The sequence below is a fragment of the Macrosteles quadrilineatus genome, unplaced genomic scaffold (assembly GCF_028750875.1).
Source record: "Macrosteles quadrilineatus isolate MER2022 unplaced genomic scaffold, UCM_ALF_1.0 Scaffold_7__1_contigs__length_78375512, whole genome shotgun sequence".
NCBI classification, from domain to species: Eukaryota; Metazoa; Arthropoda; class Insecta; order Hemiptera; family Cicadellidae; genus Macrosteles; species Macrosteles quadrilineatus.
This window is the reverse complement of record NW_026542600.1, coordinates 64528000-64552228: the sequence shown is the minus strand read 5'-3', so window position 1 is coordinate 64552228 and position 24229 is coordinate 64528000. Positions and strand designations below refer to the sequence as shown.

Below are 24229 nucleotides of genomic sequence, written 5' to 3'. Positions count from 1 at the left end.
TTTGAAAAATTTGAAAATTACATATGTTAAAGAATGTAATCTAGTAAGTACATTATAAAAATTTCAAAATGGGATGATAATGGGATCAGCAGTTATGATAAAAATACTTGACTATGGTTCACTGTTTCCAAGCGTTTTGGTGCATACAGCGTGTACGTACTAACGTAAATGTATCATTTAATAAGAGTCTATTAACTGTATGATTAAAATTAAAAATATCTGCCTATATTTGAACTATGTATGTCATATTTTGCTCTAATATAAACTAAATCTAGCAAATAAACAACATTATTCAAGTTAACAGAGTTTCCGTCAACCTTTGAACATGGAGGCTACTTTGAACAAACTTTCCAATTTTCATATTTTATTTTTTTTTCCTATTAATTTTATCTTTAAATGATAATGTTTATTATAATTTTCTATTCCCAGATAAATACTCTACTTAAAAAAATATTTAATAGTGCATACTATGGTTCTGCAAAAAATTAAAAATACTTATTTTTCACTGAAATTTTTTAGTAAAAAAAAGTCGTCCAAACTTCCATGTCTACAGCAAACCCAGTAAGTTTATGATTTATGACTTAAAACCATAATTGAATAGCCCATTTATCTGGGATTAAGAAAATACCTGCTTTGATTACTTTGTAAGCAGTAATAACTTTAAAAAAAAAGAAAGAAAAAATTACCCAATTTGCTGACCCTTACTTATGGCGTCGCGACCCTTAGTTCTGGAGCAAAATTTCCCGGACATGAAAAAAAAAATACTTGGGTTTTAAGTTTTAAGTGTTATTTTTTAAAATGATTTTTCTAATGAAAACAGATGTTTTGAGCTTTAGTTATTATTAGCAGCCATAATCCAATTCCTTTATTTGACTGCTATGATATTTAAAAAATACCCTTGCAAAGTTAAAAAATAACCGGATGGACATTTTGAAAATTCTCCGTAACTTTTTTTAATTTTTGACATATCAAAATAGAAGTTATACAGAAATGTGGTATGTGGGTTGTGGTATTTAAATCCACAAATCAGTTTTCACTAAAAAAATTTTAATTGTTAAAGTGAGAATACCGGTACATTATTTATAGGTACTTATGAGCAGACATTTCCCCAAAACTAAATAATTAGGCTATCATGGAATATTATATGTATATGTATCAATAATAAGGTTACTACAGGATTTAAATAGATTGATGACAGTATATTGTGTGACAAAATTATCAATGCTTGTTTGTCTCTCTCTCTTGTCACCAGAGGAAAGACAGACAAACATGGACCTATAGGTTTTGGCTCAGGTTCCTCAGTATTTTCCAGTTGTGTTGCAACGATTTACTGTAATCAATCTTTAAGTCTGCCTTTTCACTAGGCTGGAGACACTAGTCAGCCACTAGATCTGTGCAAAATCACATTGTGAAGCACTTTACGTTTACACTATCAGGTCGCAGTGACCCACCTCGGCAGTAGCGACCCCGTCTTGAGAAGTTGTAATTTGTTTTACAGGTGCACAGGTCTAACTTATGTTTGTCAGTCTTTCCTCTTGTCTCAAGACCGAGTCGCTACAGTCGAGATAGGTCGCTGCAACCTGATAGTGTAAACGTAAAGTGCTTCACAATGTGATTTTGCACAGATCTAGTGGCTGACTAGAGTCTCCAGCCTAGTGAAAAGGCAGACTTAAAAGATTGATTACAGTAAGGCGGTCGACACACGGGAAGACTGAAACCCAACTAAAGTTGAACTAACTGTTTTGTGACGCGATTACGGTTGCAGTTGCGTTGGTTACATCCGCACACGGGCGCGACTATAATTGAGTTGAGACAGTGAATGAGTTCTAATTTTGTTATAACGATACTGTGTAGGCCTACTGTGTATGGTGTTTGAAATGAGTAATAGAGATGAAAAAGACCTAGTGTTTTATAAACAATCAAGAAAGCGTAGAGTAGAAGGTGTTGGGTACATCCTTATGTTAAAACAAATATTTAATGTAGGCTCTTTGTAGCTGTTGCTGCATTACAAGAAACAGACGCAAAATTTCAGTCTATGTACAGGATGTCAAAAGTGCTTACGAAGAGTTATCGCAGTTGGTATACCTGATCCTTGAAAAGCGCAATACAAATATGCGAAAAGTTGTTCAAACCAGGCGACTGAAATCACCTAGCAACCGGCAGGTCCGGTTGCTTAACGACGGATCGCCGACTGGTCCTCAACTGGTCGCATCGCAGTCGCACCGTGTGCACTGTCCCACTTAACTACATTGGTCGGGACGTAGGCGACTAGTTTGTCCAACTGGTTGCCGATTTCAGTTGGAAAACAGTCTTCCCGTGTGTCGACGGCCTAAATCGTTGCAACACAACTAACTGGAAAAGACTGAGGAACCTGAACCAAAACCCATTGGTCCATATTTGTTCAAAGGTTGACGGAAACTCTGTTAACTTGAATAATGTTGTTTACTTGCTAGATTTAGCTTATATATAGCAAAATATGACATACATAATTCAAATATAGGCAGATATTTTTAATTTTAATCATATAATTAATAGACTCTTATTTAATGATACATTTAGGTTAGTACTTACACGCTGTATGCGCCGAAATGCTTGGAAACAGTGAACCATAGTCAAGTATTTTTTATCATAACTGCTGATCCCATTATCATCCCATTTTGAAATTTTTATAATGTACTTACTAGATTACATTCTTTAATATATGTAATTTTCAAATTTTTCAAAAAACACTATCTTAAATTTTTTTACAAAAACATAGGCCTATTTTGAAATTTTCAAAAAAAATTAATTTTTACCAAAGTAGGTTGAGTTTGGTATCAGATTAAAGGCATTTGAATCCTCTTTAAAATGAGCCATTGTACAACTTGATAGGATTAATAGAACTCATCCTAGACAACATTTTAGATTTGCGCGCACGGTAAAAAACGCCAATTTTTACCATTTTCAAATATTTATATCATAAAAACTATAAAAGATAGATTTTTTTAAAAAGCATATTTGGATTCAGGACTCAAAATACTACAAGTATGCAAAATTTCATAAAAATCTAAGATGGTCAGGTTGAAAATAATTTTTTATTGGTTGATTTCATATGGAATGACCCAATTTTTAGTGTTCCCATGAACCGATCTTGCTGTTTCGGAAACTCATTGTAGTTTATTCAGCTCTTAACATTCATTCCAAATTTCACCAAAATCAGACCAAAATTACTTGAGTTATTGTGTTTATGGACTCATATTTAGATATATATGTATACACATTTGAACGAATAGTAATGTTGGCCCCTGGGGACAACAAAATGAAAATGTCCTGGGTCTAGGTCTTTCAGTGCCGCCTACGGTGTGAACTAAAACCATCTAAAGTTTAGGAGGCAATAGGCCTATAAAAAAATAACTCATCTCAGAAAGTTGATATTTTGATACAAACCTTGTAATCCTTCCACTTGACTTGTACTCGTTCAGTGATGTTATCCTGAGGAACTATTATTTCAGCATCCACGTGAGTCTGACTCCAGTTATAGTACAGATTTTCAGCACTGTAATTTTGATCTCTGAACTCTCGGAAAAATTCACAGCCCGGATATGGAAGGGATAAAATTGTGAACTGGGAATATCTGTTTTCTTTGTCCACTTTCTCTGAAGAAGTAACACTGTAACGAAATGACAATAATTACTGTAACATCATTTAAAAACATCTAAGGCAAACAGTAAGTAATAATATGAGTAGGCCTATATATAAAATTTCCAAAAGCATAAACATGTCATCTAAAAAATGTTCAAAATTAAAAATCCCTTTCCCAGAAACAAGTAGACCTCCAAATTAATAGCCTACAAGAACCTATTGTCCACTGCTATTTTAACGAAAAACAAGGCAGTTATTTCATAAGTTGATAAAGGGAACTGCCTTGTAATTCTAAACAAAGATGATTATGTTAACAAAGCCCACAATTTAACCAACAATAACAGTAGGCCTACATAATCCTTGAACCATAACCTACTTATTTTATTTTCAAACTATTCTACCAAAATTATTTTGTGTAGTACCAGCCTATTATCCACAGATGAAATGTGATAACTAAAAGTAACTAACCCTCAGACACAGGTTTTGAGTGGTCAGCCTTAGATTCATAAGGCAAATACAACCTGTGCAAATACATTACTGAACTTGACTCCTTCCACTACTAACAGAATTGCTAAAGCACAAGACAAAATTATACAGAGGGAAATCACATTAGAGAACTTCCACTCCATTAGAAAAACCATAGAACTAGTCGATAGATTATGTGAGATTAATTAGAATTCACAATACTGGATGGCCTCTTTTGACATTGTCAAATCTGTTCACCAATGTCCATATTAACAAAACATTAAATATTTTAAAGGGCAACCTCGACAATTATTGGACACAATCGATACTGCAAGCCATGCTGCAGCCAATTGTTTAGTTGGTGATGGCATTTGCACCACTTTCCCTTAGAAGTGTTTATATTCTTATATTTACAAATGCCATTAATGCACTTATAATATAAAAAATATAAATAGGATATGGTACATACTTCAAGCCAAATTTTACTTTTTTCTTCTCAACCATGAAGTCGACTATTGTTCCGACGTTAAGGGCCCTCAGCAACTTGATATCTTCCTTCCTCACTTGATCACAGAGAACCCAATTGTTGCAGTTGTTTGGTTGCTCTATATCTTCATCATCATTATTCTCTGATTGGTCACCAGCAAAAAAATAATCAAAGCCAGATCTGCCATATATTTCAGGACCTCCAGAAAGAGTTGCTGACCTGGATAATAGAAGCAACAATTTATAAAGCCTTAGGATTCCCTAAATAAAAAAATAATAATTAACAGCTTCATCATGTACTTTCATTTTTTGAACATGCAAAGTATGGGAAGGTAAAATGAACTTTTTACCAAATATTTGTTTTTTCGCAGCAGGGTGCCAGCCAACCAGACGGTTTGAATAAGCCACTATTTTGTTTTGTGTGTTTTTTTAGGTCTAATTGCACCGTACTAGTTGGCATATACAATATTTTGCTACAACACTTTTAGAGCAAAAAATATGTCTTTAAATAAGGTACGACAAGTATATTTCATTGTTTTATCTACAACATAGTTGTGAAAAGTTCCCACTCAAACTTGAAAGTAAAATTTCAGGTTTTTACGTTAATTTTGTGATGTTGGTATGGGTCAAAAGTCTTACACTGTAATCATGGTGGCATCACAGCATGTCGTAGAAAACACAAATGCAGCTGTGTGGCCGTGTGGGGACACTTCAGCAATGTTTCAATTATACAGGGTGAGTTTTAAATGAGTTTCCCCCTCTTTTTCTACACACACTTTTACACACACATTTTTTTTTTACTTACACTTTTTTCTACATTTCTTAAGACATCAACTCCGAACCATGTCAGATCATTGTAGAGTAGTAAGTACCTCATTTTGACTGGGTGTATATTTTTGGCCGCCATCTTGGATCCACCATATGGGATACAAAGTTTTTTTTCCAAATGTAAAGATAGGGTTGTGTTGTGACCCATCATTTCAAACTAAAACTTTACGCTGATTACAATGCCACAATTTTTTTTTATCTTGATCCATTCTAAAGTTTTGAGGACTTTTTATAACTTTATTTTTAGCCTATCTTAATATTGTGCATTTACAAACTAAGACAATGATCTCAAAATAGTGCTAGATAAAGATAAGTATACACCAACATTCATTGTCGACCTATTTTCACTTGGTTATGACGGATGTATTTTTTTCCACCACCATCTTGGATCCGCCATGCTGAACTTAATACCGCAATCTGTTTTTCATTTTCATATTTGGTATTTGAAATATAGACATTTTAAATAAAATAATTGTAATATTTCATCAAGAAAGCTTGATAACAATAAACGGATTGCGGCATTGAGTTCAGCATATAAAAGTAGTTCAAAATGATGTGTCACAACACCACCTTCATATTTAAAATAATTTATCACATTTCAAAATGGCGGATCCAAGATGGCGGCAAAAAAAAATACATCCGCCACAACCAAGTGAAAATAGGTCGACAAAGAATGGTGGTTTATACTTATCTTTATCTAGCACTATTTTGAGATTATGGCCTTAGTTTGTAAATGCACAATGTTAAAATGGGCTAAAAATAAAGTTGAAAAAAGTTATCATAACTTTAGAATGAATCAAGATTTTTTTTAACGAATTGCAGCATCGTATTCAGCGTAAAAATCTAGTTTGAAACAATGGGTCACAACCCTACCTTTACATAAAAAAAAACGTTGTATCCAATATGGCGGATCCAAGATGACGGATCCAATATGGCGGTCAAAAACTTATACCCAGTCAAAATAAAGTACTTAATACTCTACAATGATCTGACAAGGTCCGGAGTTTATTTCTTAAGAAATGTAGAAAAAAGTAGGGGGGAACTCATTTAAAACTCACCCTGTATGTTACTGTGTGTAGTGATTCAAATTCTGATTCATGACTAAGTTAAGATACTAGAGGTGAGCGAGCGGCTCAATTTTCAAGTCCAGCCAAACATAAAGCTTGATTTATCGAGTACCAAGTTAGAGAATCGATCCAATCTGAGCTAGTATTCTCATATTATCGTAATAACAGAAAGGGTTTGCTTAAATTGTGGGATCAAAGATTCTCGATGTAGCCATGAACGCAGAAGACATGGTGATGTCTCCACGACTGTATGAAATGTCCAGGATTTAGCTGCGGTTACAGAAGACTATAATGTTCGATAATGACAGTAATGTTTGATAATAGGGATTTTTCTTTTTTCACAGTTGACACAATTTATGGTTTGTTGGGGGTGTTTTAAGGATTTCATGGTTGAGTGGGTACTAAGTGTGAATTGTTTACTAATCATGACAAACCATTTTTTTTAAATTTAGTATACCTGCAGACGTATTTCCCTTGATAGAAGATCACAGGCATGGGGAACCTGGTACGACATCTTGCTGATCTGGATTTACTGATGAGCTCCCGAAGACGCTGTGGCTCAATACCTTCATATATAGTGTTCTTTATTAGCTCTCCAGTAGGATTGTTTTCCGATTCCATAAATATTAGGTGACTGGGATAGTGAGCGCATAGATCACCAGAGCTATTATCCAGTATCTATAAATAATACATCTGATAATAATTAAATGACAAGTGTAATCATATACACTTCAGTGGACTGATTTATTTTTTATTTGCCATCACATTAGATCAATTTTCATGACAGATTTGTTATAAAAGACTATGCTACAATAATTAGGTCTAATTGATCAACACAATAGGCTACAATATCAAACCAAATAAAATAATTCAAACTAACTTATGGGAGAAGTGATATCAAATTTACAAATCTTCCAGATATTTTTCTAATGAGTAACATGCCTTCTCGAAAAGTATGTTTGGCCCCATATACTGAGGAGATAAATGATAGATTTTAAGCCTATTTTTAGCTGGTTTTTTAATATTTTTGGATCTTGTGTTATGTTGATGAGATTGTTAATTTTCCATGAATGTCCACCAACTAGCCTAACTAAACATAATATACAATTCTATCACTGGCTTTTAGTTTGACAATTACTCAACTGTTGCTTCAACTGTATTGTACTTTATAATATATTTTTCATAAGTAGGAAGAGTAGTTGAACAAGATTTAGGAAAACAAAAATTAATATTTTTGATAGTCTAGAAAAAAAGAGTGTAGCCACAGTTGGCATCGGGCAACGGTTCTTTCAAACTATGATTATAGTATTCTATTAACACCATTTTATTTTACCTTTTAAACAGTTATGTGCATAAATAATACTGTATATTTGTGTATTAGGAAAAAATACAAAGTAAAACTGAACAATCTATACTTATTTAATACGCAAGCAGATTTTTTGTGACAATTACTCCTCCGAAACTACTGAACCGATTGTCATGTTTTTGGTGTCATTGGAAAGAACGTAACGTGAAGATGTGCAGGAAACTTTCTTTTTAGGGAAATAATGAGAGAGTGAGGCACTGGAGCCCTTTAAAGTTTCGTATTTCTCCATGAGATTAACATTGGAAACAAAATATTGTTATAAAACTCCAGCTGTTGTCAGAAATCATAAGTGAGAAGAAGAGCATGTTAATTGTAAACAGTCAATAAGTTTGCTAATTTAACAGTTTGCTACAAACATTAGCTGACTTTGTTGAAATTCGTTTTAAAATAACGCCTGTAATACTTAGCAATTGCTCGAATTAGAGCAACAGGGACACTAGTTATACTGAATAAACATAAACAAATTAAAATATTTGTAAAAATTATCATAAATTGTACAAAAGGTCACATGGCTTCTTATACAGACAAAAAAAAGATAAAGAACACATACAGGATGAGAAGATATATAAGGCTACTTGGAAAACTAAATACTGTAAGCTGCTTTTGTCACACAGAATTTACATAGTTGTGATACATCACCGGTAAACATATGATACGTCAGTTTTTTACAACAAAATCAGTTCTTTATGAATAATGTATGCTGGAGTGAAATAGTAATACATATACGAATATAAAGTGTATAAATACAGAGTTATTGAAAAAGAATGGTGCAAAACTTAACGGTTGGTACGTCTGTTACCATGATTTCAAATAGCTTATTGTTACACCAATAGAAAGGACGTGTTTATAAGTTTGTTTTGACAAGGTTATGTTTTGACAAGGTTATGTTTTGTCTTAGTTGAGTACCACGAAACCAGTTGACAAAATTGAAGAATATCAACAAGAATTGAAGCTATCATGGCAATAATCTGTGTGTTTTGGCTTGCCAATAAACTTAACTGCTTGTAATAAATGCAGTTTGTACAGGATTCGTCTCAATCGCTTATGTAAAATCGTAGACTGCGGTAAGTGAAGTTTCCTAACAGCTTTGACTATCGAGGTTTTTAGACTCCGCGCAAACTTAGCTTCGATTCTCTCCACAGCGTCCGGCGGAGTGTGAGGATGGTCCGGACTCTTTCCGGCACACAAACATCCAGTTGTCTTGAATTGCCTCATCCAACGAGCTATGCAGTTCTGATGAAGAACCTCCTTCAAAAATTTGGTCTGAAAGTTCCGCTGAACACTAATAATAACATCAGTACGAGCAAATTCTAAAACATAAAATGCTTTTTCTTGTTTTGTAGTAGCCATGTTGGCAGGATTCGGGGTACCGTACTCAACTAAGCAACTAAGACAAATTATATAACCTTGTCAAAACAAACTTATAAACACAACCTTTCCATTGGTGTAACAATCACCTATTTGAAATCATTGTAACAGACGTACTAACCATTTTTTAACCATTCTTTTTTAATAACCCTTTATACATCTGTGCGTACTTAAATCTTCCATTAGAGGAAATACCTGACTGCAGGTAATGAAAAAGAGGATTTAATTAGTTGTTTATCTTGTTGTATCACAAATAATACGGAGGCTAATACATTGAAATTCTTAATATTTATCATCTTTTTAATTCTATTACCTTCGAATCTCCCATTCTCTTGAATTTTCATAAACTATACTGTATATTTGTTTTTTCCTCGATTCCCTTATCATGTATAACATTTGTTATATTATTTTTATTAAATAATTAATTGTTGTTGATTTGAAATCACTACTGTTTTATATTTTTGCTATGGATATTATTGTTATTTATATTATTGTTGTTCATATGAACTACTGTTGATGCATTATCATATTAATAGGCTACTTTTAACACTGAACGAAACGTGTAGAGATTGACTTTTTTGCTGCTGAAATAAATTACAATGAAAATGTATGTGGTTCGATCACTTTCAAATTCCCTACATTACAAGTTTAGTTTATATACACATTGATTATAGTGTTGCGTCATGAAGGTGTTAAGTTTCTTTTTACCACTCTTTCAAGTAGGATTTTTGAAAAAGTTTAAGTTAAGGAGATCGGCTGATAACTTGGAGCTTCTGAGACATCTCCACTTTTGTATTTTGGGTACATTTGAGATGTTTTTAAGGTTACTGGGAAAAAAATCTTACTCCAAGAATTTATTGATAAGTGTTGTAATAGGGACAAATGGATTAACAAAATGAAATATTTTACAGTAGGCCTAGGCCTTTTATAGAGAAAATAGAAATAACTACTTACCGTAACATTGTAGTCGAGTTTTGCCAATTCTATACATTTTCCCATGACATCTTTTGCCTAGATAAATACAAATGTGGTTACAGTTTTGACAAATAATAGTACCTAATACAGTAAAGATAAGCTTAATATTAAAGAAAGAAAGTTGGGTTCAAAAACACAATCAGATTAACTTATGTCAGGATTAGGGCCACTGTAAGTGAATGCCTATTCCATAATCTTGGCCTACATTAACAGAGAGCGATAATAATGATCATTTGTTTCAGATGGTTCTTGGGTTTGGTTAGCTTAGGTTAAGATAGGTTATTTGATACATATTTGCATAGTAACAGAAGTAGAGTAGACTCCCGATTCCTCGAGTGGATTAACCAAGGTGGAGATTAACCAAGATCGCATAAAAAAATTGCAAATTAAATGCACGAGGTCTGTTCAAAAAGTATCCGACATTACTTTTTATCTAGTAATCCAACAACCACATTGAGCTGCACCCTGGCACTGAGTAGATGATCGAGGCAACTGTAAAGCACGTCACGTGACCTTGACATGGCGTCAGTTTGTTGTCGGCTGCCAAACGTGAAACCATGAGTGCCTTCGTGGTGTTTGTCATGTTTTTGTGCTAAACAAAATGATGGAACAGGTGGAACAGCGATACTGCGTTAAGTTTGGCAAAAAACTGGGCGATTTCCAAGCTCAAATGATTCTTGATTCATTAAGTCTTTGGAGAAGGATGATGCTATGGGTGAAATACAGATACAGTAATAGAGTGTGTACAACAGATTCAATGATGGCCAAACTTTGGTGGACAGTGAACCTCATTCTACGAGACCATTAACAAGTCAAAACTATGAAGTTATCAATCAAGTGGTTCGAGTTTTAGTGATGGAGGATCGACGAATTAGGCCTTGTGTTCCTGAAGTTGGAATCAGTATTGGTTCAGTTAAGCTAATTCAATTTTAACAGAATATTTGGCTATGTGCAGAGTTAATGCAAAATTTGTCCCAAAAACTTGACTGATGAACAAAACGAATTGTGGGTTGAAGTTGCTCAAGACAAGCTGGAATACATTCAGGATGACCCAAACTTTTTAAAAAAGAGTTTTAACTTGTGATGAGTCGTGGGTGTATGGGTATGATCCTAAAACCAAGGCGCAGTCTTCTCAGTGGAAAAACTCAACATTTCGCGGCCAAAAAAACATGCCAAGTTCAAAGCAAAATCAAATCATGCTGTTTTCTTTTTTTGTTTTAATTACTGCAATGGAGTAGTTTACGATGAATACCTGAGGGACAAAAAATTACTGACAAACTACTTAGAAGTTCATTCACGACGCAGTGCATCGCAAGCGTCTCGATTATTAGGCGACAAACTTTGGTGGCTTCATCAGGACTATGCTCCAGACCATTCTTCCAATTTGTTCAAGGCTTCTTGGCCAAACATTGGATTCCTGTGGCTAAATAATAAGAATAGGCTAAGTTATAGGTTTCCTCTAAAATACCGGTAAGCAAAACTTTCTCTCTAAGGGAGATATTCATTCATTAAATGTTATACCAAAATGTAGGCCTAATTACAAAAGGCGCTTTTAAAACAGGCTCAAAAAATTAGTCTGAGATTAACTTTACTGATCAACCACAAATTTGAAGGTTAACTTGAATGCACCATTAACTTTTAAACTGAAACATGTGTATTTAACATTGTTCACATGACTGTTAGGCCCTATAGTCGTGATGATGATAAAAAAACTCATACTTTGTTTGGATTATTAATACCTATTTCAACCTAAATCATGTGGAATATACTCAAGGACTCGTATGACAGAACTTACAATGTCGTCAGCATATTTTGCTCGATACATAGTCTTTGAAAAATACTCGATTAGTGACTGAATCTCGCACTGATTTATAGTATCCATAGTTTATTGGTTACACTACATCACATTAATAGTTTATACCCTCAACCTCAACACATCCTCGGTATCCACATCGGAAATTGACATCACTTAAACATCGTTTTCGTAAGCTCCCTTGCCCGCAACCATAGCCAGCCACAGCCATAGCCATAGCATAGCCTCGCCTCCTAAGATGAGGGAGGCTAAAATACCAATTCCGCAATTCCCAATACCACCGAATACCACACTGACTGACAAAATGTGAGATGTGGTGAATGCGGTTGGTTCGGTGAGCTCTATCATTGTTATATAGTCAATGGCTCTATTCTATTCCTCTATTCCTCAGTTGATTTCACTTTTAAACCTAAAGTGACGTCACACAGCTATCGCCTTTTGCGATGCTTCGCTAGCTACCACCAAAAATCGATTGATTGTTTAGTCACTTGAATTCGCGTGGCTTCATCGCTTCACTTCACACGAGGTGAGTTTACGAGCTACATCTAACAACCTATAAAGTTGTTGTATTTGTATATTCCGACGAGTGCGGTTTAGTATTCGTTCAAATGGAGCTTTTCCACTCGCTGGCGGCGTGTAGAAATACGTTTTGTCAATTGTTGTCCATAAGTTTAAACAAACTGCTGCTATTCAAACTGATCATCTGTAATTCTTTAAGTATTTCTATAATGTCGTCCTCGGTTCGTGGTGGCTCTGAAAAAAATGTACTTTGACTTTGAGTGTATGGCCTCGACTGGTGCGTCCTAGGACTGTTTTGGCACTTGCGTAATTGGTAACTGAGTGTCTGAGACTTTTTTTGTTAGACACTTTGTTTTCGTTTTATCAAAAAAGTATTGATTTTGTGTAAATAATGTGTTAAATTGTGTATTCTACTTTATATTTATAATTATGTATGCAGGTTAAATGTAAGAAAGGGCCATGTGGCCCTAACTTTGCCTGTTGAAATAAAGGATTTTAATTTCATTTCAAAGGATTTTTAATTTAATGTTAATGTATTTGATTTGATGTTCCATCGTTTTTCTACCCACTATTTTATCCACACTTACTCCATTTCCTTTTTCTCATCTTGCCGTCTAATCAACTAATTTTTAATAACTTTTGCTACAGCTACAATTCCCACTAGAATAGCACCAACTATGCCTAGCAGTCCACTATGGCTCGCATCCATCAGCTTGGCAACGTTGCATCTCCGCATGTTGATATACATTTGCCTCCAGTAAACAGGAGTGTCAGCATTGACTATATAACACTACTATGTAGTGTTATATAGTCAATGGTGTCAGGCGCCTGGTCACCTTGCTTTGCGTTGAATAATTTACTATTTTTTTCTCAAGGGTTATCCTATATGTAGGTAAACAATTGTTAAGGAATTACAGATGATCAGTTTGAATAGCAGCAGTTTGTTTAAACTTATGGACAACAATTGACAAAACGTATTTCTACACACGCTGCCAGCGAGTGGAAAAGCTCCATTTGAACGAATACTCAACCGCACTCGTCGGAATATACAAATACAACAACTTTGTAGGTTGTTAGATGTTGTTATTATTGTTTGTTGTTCTTTAAATGTCCAAATTTCTATGTTGTTTCATTCCATATAGATTTATATTTTTCAACTAAAAGGAAAAAGAAAATTGCATTACTGTACCAACTGTTGTAATTTTTATCTTATTATTATTATTATTTATTGTTATTACTGTTGTTTACTATTGTATTGATTATTGTTATTGTTTATTTATATTTAATATCTTGAGCAAATGAATGCATATTTAAATTATTGTAAAATGGTTATACCATAAATAAATAAATAAATAAATATTGGTCATAATGAATTCACCAAATCAAATCAAATCACCAGCCGTTTATTTAATATTCCTTTTACGGCAAACACCATTAATTTTACATTGAAATACATGCGACAAGATACTTTTTTGTACTAACATGCATACTCGCTAGCATGGGTGAGCTAGCTTGTAAAGTAGCCCACTAGCCCAGTGTGAACACAGTTCCTTGTGAGTTAGTTATAAATCAGCCCATACGATGTTTTAAGGTCTATTGTACGGAAATTTATTTGTATGCTGAGGATAAGTCTGCTGTTCTGTTGCTGTTTCATTCAAGATGACATACTCCCCGCGAGTTACCTAAGTTATGCCACCTTTTTTAATTATAGGTAGGTAGTGTGATATGCAGAACCCCCCCCCCCACTCTTAATAGGTTATCCTGCATACGCACATGGGAGCGTAGCTTTATAGCAAACCCGAATCTTTAATCTTATTCTACTTTATGCTATGAGCTGGGTAGCTGTTCAATAAGAGAACCAGATCATGTTCATCAAACAGGATATTTAATTGTCTTTAAGTAATCAAGTTTAATACAGTGACAGTTATCTTATAGCCTACTGACAAATGCCTGGGTAGGAACCGCTCTGGAGGCAGCTTGAATCTTAGATTTATAATCCCCAAAAACGAAACGAAAATATTCCCTAGTAATCTAATCAAACCAAAGTATCTATACCCAAAAGAATTCCTTCAACTCAAATCACAAAACTCCAATTAACTTACAGTCCCCTTAAATCAAAACTTCCCGTACAAAACTCCCGACTACAGGGCCTAGCCCCAAGATAGAGAAACCAGTACTCACCTAACTCTCCTGGGCACCTTGCCCCGGGCAACTCACCTCTTTCTCTACCTCAAGTGGCCTATTTATTGACCCGACAGCTATACTGAGTGCAAAGCACCCAGCCAAAACACCTCCAGCACGCTTCCTAGTTGGCAAGGTCACTTCCGATCTATAATTCAACCTCTACAACCTCTAGTTTACCTATATCTACAAATACAGGGTGGCGCAGATGGATCGGGTGGTTTTAAAATACTTGTCGAACGGTCAATTTTAATGGTATTGGATTGAAATAAAGTGCAAAACGTGTAGTTACAATGGAAGTTTATTGACAAAAAAATTGTTAAGTTAGTTTTTAAAAATGTCATCCATCAAATGCCTTCCTTCTCGAGCGACGTATTCTTGGAGTCGGTCCTTGAGTTTCCGCATTGCTCGCTCAAGCACATCACCAGGAATTGATGTGATTTCGTTGTGAATTGCAGCCTCCAACTCCTGAATGGTCCGGGGTTTGTTCACGTAGACCCTTGCTTCATATCCATCTATATACTCGCCTACGGCTCGTGAGTAAGTATTTCTCTCGACTCGAGTGAGTCAATTGCTCCCTTTGCTCACTAGTTGCACAAATAACTATTTCTCTTATAAGTTAGCTATGCCACATTTTCACGAGTATAAATTATTGAATAAATTCTCATTTAATTATAAACTATGCCATTATAGGATATACATATATATCCTCCTACCAATTTAAGTTGCAACTTCTTCTTGTTCAAACCACCTTCCCTGTCCCCTATGTTTGTGTCTGTGTCAGTGTCATTCGGAGTCAATCAGTCAGTGTAAGTGAAGTGTCTGAATCCAAAAGTTTCTGTCAGCACTTTACCTCATCTCCTCTTCTGTTTTTTGCTAAATGTGAAATTAAAATTATTAATAATAACAAATTCGATAAGAACATACAGTGTAAATTATTTACACTACTATCTAATTTATTTGTCACCACAAGTGCTCCCCAACATGAGAAGTAGGCATTTACTCAATGGTTGCATTTTGTTTGTCGAAGTGTGTTTTCTCTGAGATTGGTGGTAAAGTCAATGTCAGCTTCAACAAAAACAAATATTTTCACGTTTAATTGTTTAAACAGGTGGGTCCATGTGATTGTAGCCTAATTATGTTAAGAACATTTAGAAAATTTAGTTTGAGGTAGGCCTAGGTCTATAGCCTACACAATCTGCATCTTTAGGTATTGCCTATACTGAAGATTCCCAACTTAATTGAATAGAAAATCAAGACAATTGTTTCAGGCCCAAAATCGGTTATATTTTAAGAAGACCAACTAAAATACACCTTTAAAAATAGGTTAGCCCTAGCCTATCTATTTTTTTTTTTTTTAGTTGTTTACATTCAGCGTTTGACTAACTAAGTTAAGCCTAATAATTTGGGATTAGAACAAAATTACCTTAGCTTCAAGAGTAAAACTAAGGCATATGCACTTAATATCAGGACCTCATAAATTACCTCATGCTCACCATAGCTACTTAGGCCTACTTTAATTAACTGAATGGAGATACACTCTAATCACATAGGATGATTTTAAAGTCTCCCAAATGAACCAAAAGCACCATAGCCTATTGACAATTTAAACGTTTTGCGTTTGTCACCAGAATCCTCTCATTTTGGATTGGTGATACTCAGCCTGGTTGGGCTGGAATTTGAAATAAAGCTGCTTAAGTTACTATGACATGAGGTATAAACTGCACTACACCTAGGCCTAACTTACTTGTAACCCACTTTTTGGGTACAGTTTCTTAACTGGGCTATGCTAATATCGATTGAAACTATCGATTCGATTGGTAAACCTTCATGCGATTTATTCACCATCAGCAAGTTTGGTTGGTTAGGTTAGGTTATGATAGTTTAATTTGATAATAAATAAGTTATATTTAAAAATATCGATTATTAATCAATATTTTCAATTCGATAGTTTCAATCGATATTAGCATAGCCCAGTTAAGAAACTGTACCCCACTTTTTTATACTTTGGTGCGCTCTGGTAACTTAATTATAAGATTTAAAGGTAAGCCACATATCTATAGGCCTAGTTTTAAGCACACCAGAGTGAGACTAATTAGAGCATACTTAAACTTAAAGACAAAGGCCTCTTTCCTCGAGTCTATTTAGATCCCTGGGAGCTGCACCGGTGGCCTGGTCAGTTAGTGCGGCATTAGGCCTACCATACTACACCATATTCACCAGTGTAAGGTTAGCTTTTACCTAGGGACGCTCTTGTGTTAGCAAATACTATCCGGGTCCTTAACCCATTAGCCTAAGTGGGATCTATTCCTGATTCTTCTTTTACATTGACATATCTACCTGGCTTTTGTCATTGACATTTCTCTTAATTTGGCATTACTGTACTGAAGACTTGTTAGCAACTTGTGCTATTCCTTGTTAATATTTTGTATACAACTATGTCCTTCAAACACTAAGGCTGCGGCTCCACTTGCCGTAAATTGTCGCGCTGCAAATTGTAGTGCGCTACACACGACAGTTGGTGGCTCCACTAGCAGCAGAGTACGAACTACAATCTGCAGCGTCCTCACATGCACCGTGGCTCCACTAGCAGTTTAGTGTAGCGCTGAGGTAAACGTAGTCCTTGATCATGCCGCAAATTAACATTCATAGTGATGTTATCAGTGTACTTCATCAAGACGACGCCGATCACAGCAGGAAAATGGTGGAACCATCCAATATTAAGCAACGGAAAGTCCGAAGGGATGTCCCACACATTGCATACTAAACTACAAAAGTATTCAGCCATGTTTTTTGAATATTATCGAATGTCCCAAAACTCATTTGATTACTTAATAGAATCAGTATCAACACGTTTGAAGAAGAAGGATACCAAACTAATAGAACCAATTAGAGTAGAGGAAATGTTTTCAGTTTCATTAAGGTAATTTTAGTGTACTGAATTTTAACTAATTAATTTTAAACAGTGAACCCTCGCTTCAACAATCCTTGGTGCGGCGAATTTCTCTAGTTTAATGGTCATTTTATCTCTAATTTTATTCTATTTTAATTTTATTACACTCATTTACCCTCAGAAGTAATATTTCTAAGTAACCAATGTAAGGTGAATATCAATGAGTTTAGTGAGTTTTTGTTGTTCCTATTAATAATAATCTAAAACAGCCAATGCACCTATGTGTACCTAAATGTTATGACATGTATGGAATGTTTTGTGCAAATAAAGTCTATGTCTATGTCTATGTCTATGCCATTAGGACCTTTTTATAGGGCTAATAATCATAACAATTGTACGACTGCTGCATTTAAAAACAAATTGAATGTTTTCACGTATTTGTTTCTCCAATCACTACTGTATTACTTAATAATATAAAGCAGGAAACCCCTACACAACCTCTATAAAACAAGATTCCCACACTCCCGATGTAATAATTTAATAATTTCTAATATAATAATTTCACAGTCCAGTTCAGGCTCCATTGATTACAAACCAATCCACAAAAATAAAAAACTAAGGAAACTAAAAAGTCTATATTGATTGTACGTGTGTCTTCTACGTACACTGACTTGACGCGGCACTACAATCTACAGCTAGTGGAGCCGCCTGTTAGCTGCAAAATGTAGTGCAAAAATGGTCCGAGTTCCATTCCCGCGCGACCCTACATTCTACGGCGCGCCGTAAAATGTAGCGCGCTGCAGATTGTCGCTAGTGGAGCCACCTTCGTTTGATCGCTGCCTTCCCATTTCCTCAACTGACCAGCTACAATTTGCAGCGCGGTAATCTACGGCAAGTGGAGCCGCGGCCTAATGCAGCAAAGGCTACTATGGTTTTTTTTATAAAACAGAATATACCGGTAAACATTTTCTTTCCCTCATATATAATTTCACCTTGGCCTTTTCTACTCCTTGCCAAAGCCTATAAATGTACTAAGTTAAATTAAGAATGTAAACACTAGATAGTTTAATGATCAATTTCAAATAGTGTTTAAAGTTAGCCTATCTAAACTTATGTTGTTACAGGGTATACCTAGTTTCAGAAGTTGAAGACCATTTAAGTATGATTTTCTGGCCATGAAAATAATTTAAAATGGATATAAAAGCATTAACAAAGAGCTCAACCTTTAATTCATTCACAACTGGTAGCAGTCACAAGATTGGAGCATGGTTTGCCACCTTAAGCCTACGCACAAGAAAGGCTTCAAAAAGTATTACGTTAGGTAAGTAGGCTAATCTGTAAATAGTAAGTTGTATATATTTTATATGGCGTAAAAATAAAAATTTTCTTCAAATCAAAAGATTCTTATTAGGCTTAGTAGGCTACATTTAGTGTGTTAGTATGTAGGACAAAGTTACATTAGCCTAACTTATATTTCTTAAAAAGATTGTTCAAAATACACATTACACTGTTTTACTAAGTAGCATTCATTTTTTTTTATTGCTATAATATTAGCTCACCCAACATCTGAATAATTATTATATTTCCTACCACTGCATGGAAATTATCACATGCCACACCTGTAAACAAAATACAAAATAGCTCATTTCTGCCCATATCAGCTGATTTAATAGTTGGCGTTTCTACACTAACCACAGCTGCGGAGCCGGTACGTTAACAACCGGTAAGCAAATAACATACTGTAACATAAAAAAAGATTGTGTGGTGTGTGGGGTTAGGTTTGTTAGTGACGATGGATGGCAAAAGAAAATAAAACAAAATTGAATTAAAATAACCTTTTAATCAGCATATTACGTACTGTTTTACATATCTTGGCCACCAAAATCCAATCCATTGAGTTGACTCTAATATGCCCAAGATAACAATCCCATGGTAATTGACTCAAAACACATTTATTCCAAATACAAATCAAAGTAGGTACAAGTACTGCAATTAAACACTAAGAATCTGCAAACTACACCAAGCTAAAACTAAATGTAAGATTTACTTTTGATAAATAAATGAATTACTTTGTGGTAGGGTTCTTTAGTAAAATATCTTCTTAGCAATAAATAAATATATCTGATCTGGTACTATACTATCAAGACTACTGAGTATTTTATCACTGGAACTACAAACAGGCTTTTTAATTAAGAGTCCTCATCACCCTCGGGGTAGTTGCGTTTTGGGGGTATGGCTTTGGGGGGTGGGAGGTGGTTTGGACGGGCGGGTAGCACGGGGTCATTATGCGAGCCATTCTGGACACATCGTAAATACACTTGCACACTACTAAAGTTGCGGCCCCTAACCCACACACGCACTGTGGCGAGCCATCATTTTATAATACTCCCTTGATTGCATGCTCAGGTTGAAGTACTGCTCTAAAATCCACCCGCCATCCCGCTCTGTCCACCAGGCGTGGGGATAAAGGCATGAAAAACCCTAGTGCCGAGTGTTGCACCCCCTCTTCCTGTTTGTTGCTATATTTGTTTTGTAGTAATATTCAGAAGAAAATTGATTGTAAGGAATGTTTAAAGGAAGTTTTACAAGAAGATACAATTAATCTAAGTACTTACACACACTTTACAGACTGTGTCAAAAGTAAATCTCATAAGGATATCCGATAATGTTATGAAAGAGTCTGATTTTGTTTAAAAAATTTTTTTAAATTTTAACATTGGCAAAAATAACACTTAAAGATCAAGATTAAGATAATTAGAGATTAGCAAAGTTTTAAATCTAAAACTTTGCCGCAGGAATTTTTTTCCTCATCAAAAATAAAAAAGTTCCTCGCTTACAACCCTTTTAATGTTTTTAGTGGTGTTTAAAAATGATCATCAGTTTTAATTTGCCTAAATAAATTATAAAAAGCATGTTGATGTTAACGAATTAATAGTTTTAATTTGCCTAAATAAATTATAAAAAGCATGTTGATGTTAACGAATTAATATTAATAATTACTGTTAATAATTACTGTTCCAGAAAATACCATATAAGTCTGAAATTTGTATGTTATAAAATAAGTGTAACAGTGCAGTTTCAGTAAAAGTATGTTTGTGTAAAAGACAAAGGTTCATTCAACCTGTCCGCCTCAGTATCTCACCATTTCGAATGGTGGGCCCGTTTTTCCACCACACAGTGCTATCCAGGGGAGTACATCGATGCGGCAAACTTCATTACCTTGGTCATCGAGCCGCACTTATTCAATCTCATATCACTAGCATATTAGCACTTCCTTTATAGATTATACAGGGTGAAGCAGTGAAACGGCACAACTTTGAAAAATCACAAATAATTGATTTATTTTGAAAAAAGGTAGTTGTTTGTATCTAAATTACAGTGGTATATGAGTGAAAATTAATGTTTCACCTTAAATCCTCTTGGGACTGGTCGATTCATTTGAGTCGATGTTCACACCCGGCCGAGGACGAGTCGACTCATTTTAGTCGATCAAACAAGCGTAACGTAATCGGCGTAAACAAGCGTAAACTACGTTGAATATAGTATAATCTTATACAACAGACTCTAGAAGCTTTCTGTCGATGTCTGTTTTGTAACCTTTTACTCTATACGATCGCTTGGGATGATGACAACATTCCGTCAGCTGTCTGCTGTTTGTTATGCTTACAAGCCGGCTGTGTTGTATTATTTCTGCTGTTTTGAGGTTTAGTTTTGTCTTTTGTACTGAATTAATAATGTTTTAAAAATGGATAGCAGTGGATTTTGACGATGTTTTATAACATTATCACATGTATTACCGCCTAAACTTGACACAGCATCTCCTTAGGCCCCGAGGCGTCATCATCGTCTTCAATGATTGCGGCAAAATCGTGAATACTTCCCGTAGTCATGGAAGAAACATTATCATAGTCTACCGTGATTGCAAATGCAGCCAAACCTATGACATCATCAGATAACAACATCATCGTCTCCTGCGTTCAGGGCCCAATCCCTCTCCCACATCGCGGAAAAAGAAACGTCATTATTGTCTTCTGCAATCTTGGCAAAATATTGAACATCTCCTGCGGCCGCGGGGACATCGTCATCGTCACCCGCAGGGAAATGTTCATGTCGATATCCACATTCGCGGCAAAAGCGTCTCAGGACTAATCTTTCAATTTTGTGAGCAAGATCCTCGTGTATATAAAAGCTTTTACTTTTAATTGGGCATTATTGTATTGAGTACTGAGAAAATCGGCTCGAGCTTGATTTTCTGACTTTGTGCTTGATCTCTCAAGTTTGTAGGCCAGCCTCTGCTCGGCTTGAAAATCGACATTATATTATAAAAATCAACCGTTTCCCAAGCAAACCAATTTTGAACCGATCTGATTTTGCCTGAGGTCCATAGGTAAGTAACATTTTCTACCTGACTCGAAGTAAACAAATTTAAAGTGCAGGCTCATAATAGTAAGAAAATAATGGCATCAATGAAAGAATGAAATTATTTATTTATTAGCTAGTGCCCTTAGCCACTAGGTTAATTTGCCGATATGATCGTAAAGAAATTGTCAAGTTCATTTAGTTGAATCAGCATGGAGGGCCCTCTCTGGTGTGACCCCCCGGGGGCTAGGAAGATTAACATTAACGTTTTATCCTCCTAGGCCGGGGGCCACATTGTCTCTTAATACGGCCCGATTATAGCGCCTTCACACAGTCCAAGAGGACAGTAGATGCAACCTGCATGACTGATGACAATTAATTTACTTAGGTTGGTAGAGAGTTTATATTGATTGGCCAAATAATAGTCTCAGTTTAGCTGTTGTAAACTACTTGTCCTAGTGCTCTTGCTGGTAATACAACAAATTGGCTATCTCAGTTTTTTTATAAACTGGATTTAATATATTTTAATGAATTGCAAACTTTAGGGGTGGGGAAAAATCTTTTTCATGGAAAAATTTATTTTATTTTGATTTTTTTCAAATAATTAACTATCTATTGTTTTCTTGTAAACAATTTTATGCTGAGTAAAATAATATACAATATGCTATGGTTTGCATAAGTCTTAAGATTTAAATTTTTTTTTAAATAGAGAGTAAGAAAACACTAAAAACAACTTAATCCGAAGTCATAAAATGCATAGTCCTCAGAGGGTTAATGCAGTGTCAATAAAACGGCGTCCTTGGTTTTGCACACACTGTTGAATTCTGAGATGAAATCCACCCTTGAAATTTTTAGCGTTTGCAAAACATCTGCAATTGTTTTGTAGCACATTTTCGTGCTAGCAGTGGCTTCAAAGTGATTTATCCAAAGGAGGACAGCTTTCCTTGATGGCACGGGAGCCCGTGGCGATAGACTGAACTCACAACGGGAAGTGCGCTAGCACAAATTACACTATCAACGTTTATGTAATATGCCTTTACAGCAAATGCACGTTGTGCAATCGTCCAACGCTCCGTGGCTACTGAAATTTTCACTTGTCGAGACGTCTAAGGTAATTTCCCCTGTACTCTGATAGCCCTCTATTCTTCGTCAACAGATGACGGAATCGTGCCGTTTCACTTCCTTACTGTATCTTGTCTTTGAGAGTCAACTAGAGCAATTAAGCCTTAGAAAACAATTGTGACTTTGTGCGTTTATAATATTTCCATTATTACAAAAAATGTTTAATGTGTCCATCATTACAATATTTCTTTCGTATTCAAACTTAGTACCAAGCATTAAAAATGTCATATAACTTTTATAAAGATTAATGTTTTTAGTGGTGTTCAAAAACAATCATCAGTTTAAATTTACCTAAATAAATTAGAATTATAGGCCTACTAAATTATAATAAAAATAATTTATAAAGATTGCTTTTTAATTCCATCCATATTTACCCACACATTTACACATTTTTATGTACTCAGTCTACGCACAGGCAAAAAAATTTTTTGGGTTAAGTGTGAGGCAAGTACACAAATAGCATTTTAATTTTTTAATGTTTAATCAACTGTAATAAAACTTTATCGGTAATTATTACTATACCAAGCATCAGTATTTGTAATCAGTCAAAGGTTTTTGCTCTGTCAAAGGCCTTTAAGATAAAAAATGTATGACCTAGATAACCCTTAACTGTTATCATTATAAGCATAGTGCTGCTTTATTCTTCACAAAACTGCTTAGTTTGCTACCTTTAAATTGTTTAAATTATTAATACACTAACCATTTTAGCTTGAATTGTTAACCCTCCGAGTGTCCCTTGTTTTGGCCTTAATGTCTGCCTATTTTTTGCTCATTTGCAAGGTTTTATTAAAACGGATCTGAGAAGCTTGAAAACAATGTTAATTATACTGTTCTATATACCATTTTGTTTGGAAAATCATGGGCTTCAATATTATACATAAAACATAAGGAACATTTGTTTCAAAAAATTTTTTTAGGTAAAAAAAAATATTTTGGAAAATTTTCAAAAAAAAAATAAGTTCACGCTCAATGAAATTTTATAAATTATAGGCCTATAAATATTTGAAAATAGCCACTTTGTTCTAAATTGTATGAGGATTACAAATATATAATAATATAAGGAAGTAGATTTGCAAATAAATAAGTTATGGGCAAAAAACAGATTTCAGTACATAGCTTTTAGCTAAGAATGCATAGCCTAACCCTGGCTAGGAATCTGGCTGATA

General features: G+C 34.9%; 2 protein-coding genes across 2 annotated transcripts in view; one reads left to right on the top strand and one right to left on the bottom strand.

The window, feature by feature from the left end:
- Positions 1-2173: 2173 nt before the first annotated feature.
- Positions 2174-12179, bottom strand: LOC128999051 (myotubularin-related protein 14). The gene is made up of 6 exons (XM_054425408.1): positions 11972-12179; positions 10156-10212; positions 6925-7145; positions 4556-4792; positions 3427-3649; positions 2174-2329 (listed from the first exon to the last, which is right to left on the bottom strand). The coding sequence occupies exons 1-6, from the start codon at positions 12056-12058 to the stop codon at positions 2174-2176; spliced, it is 981 nt and encodes a 326-aa protein (XP_054281383.1). The 5' UTR covers positions 12059-12179.
- Positions 12180-15489: 3310 nt separating this feature from the next.
- LOC128998025 (cyclin-dependent kinase 17-like) overlaps positions 15490-24229 on the top strand; it is a 35606-nt gene continuing 26866 nt past the window's right edge. The window contains exons 1-2 of the mRNA XM_054423958.1: positions 15490-15800; positions 18707-18903. Coding sequence (XP_054279933.1) covers positions 18774-18903 — 130 coding nt within the window. The 5' untranslated portion in view covers positions 15490-15800; positions 18707-18773. The remainder of the gene's footprint in view (positions 15801-18706; positions 18904-24229) is intronic.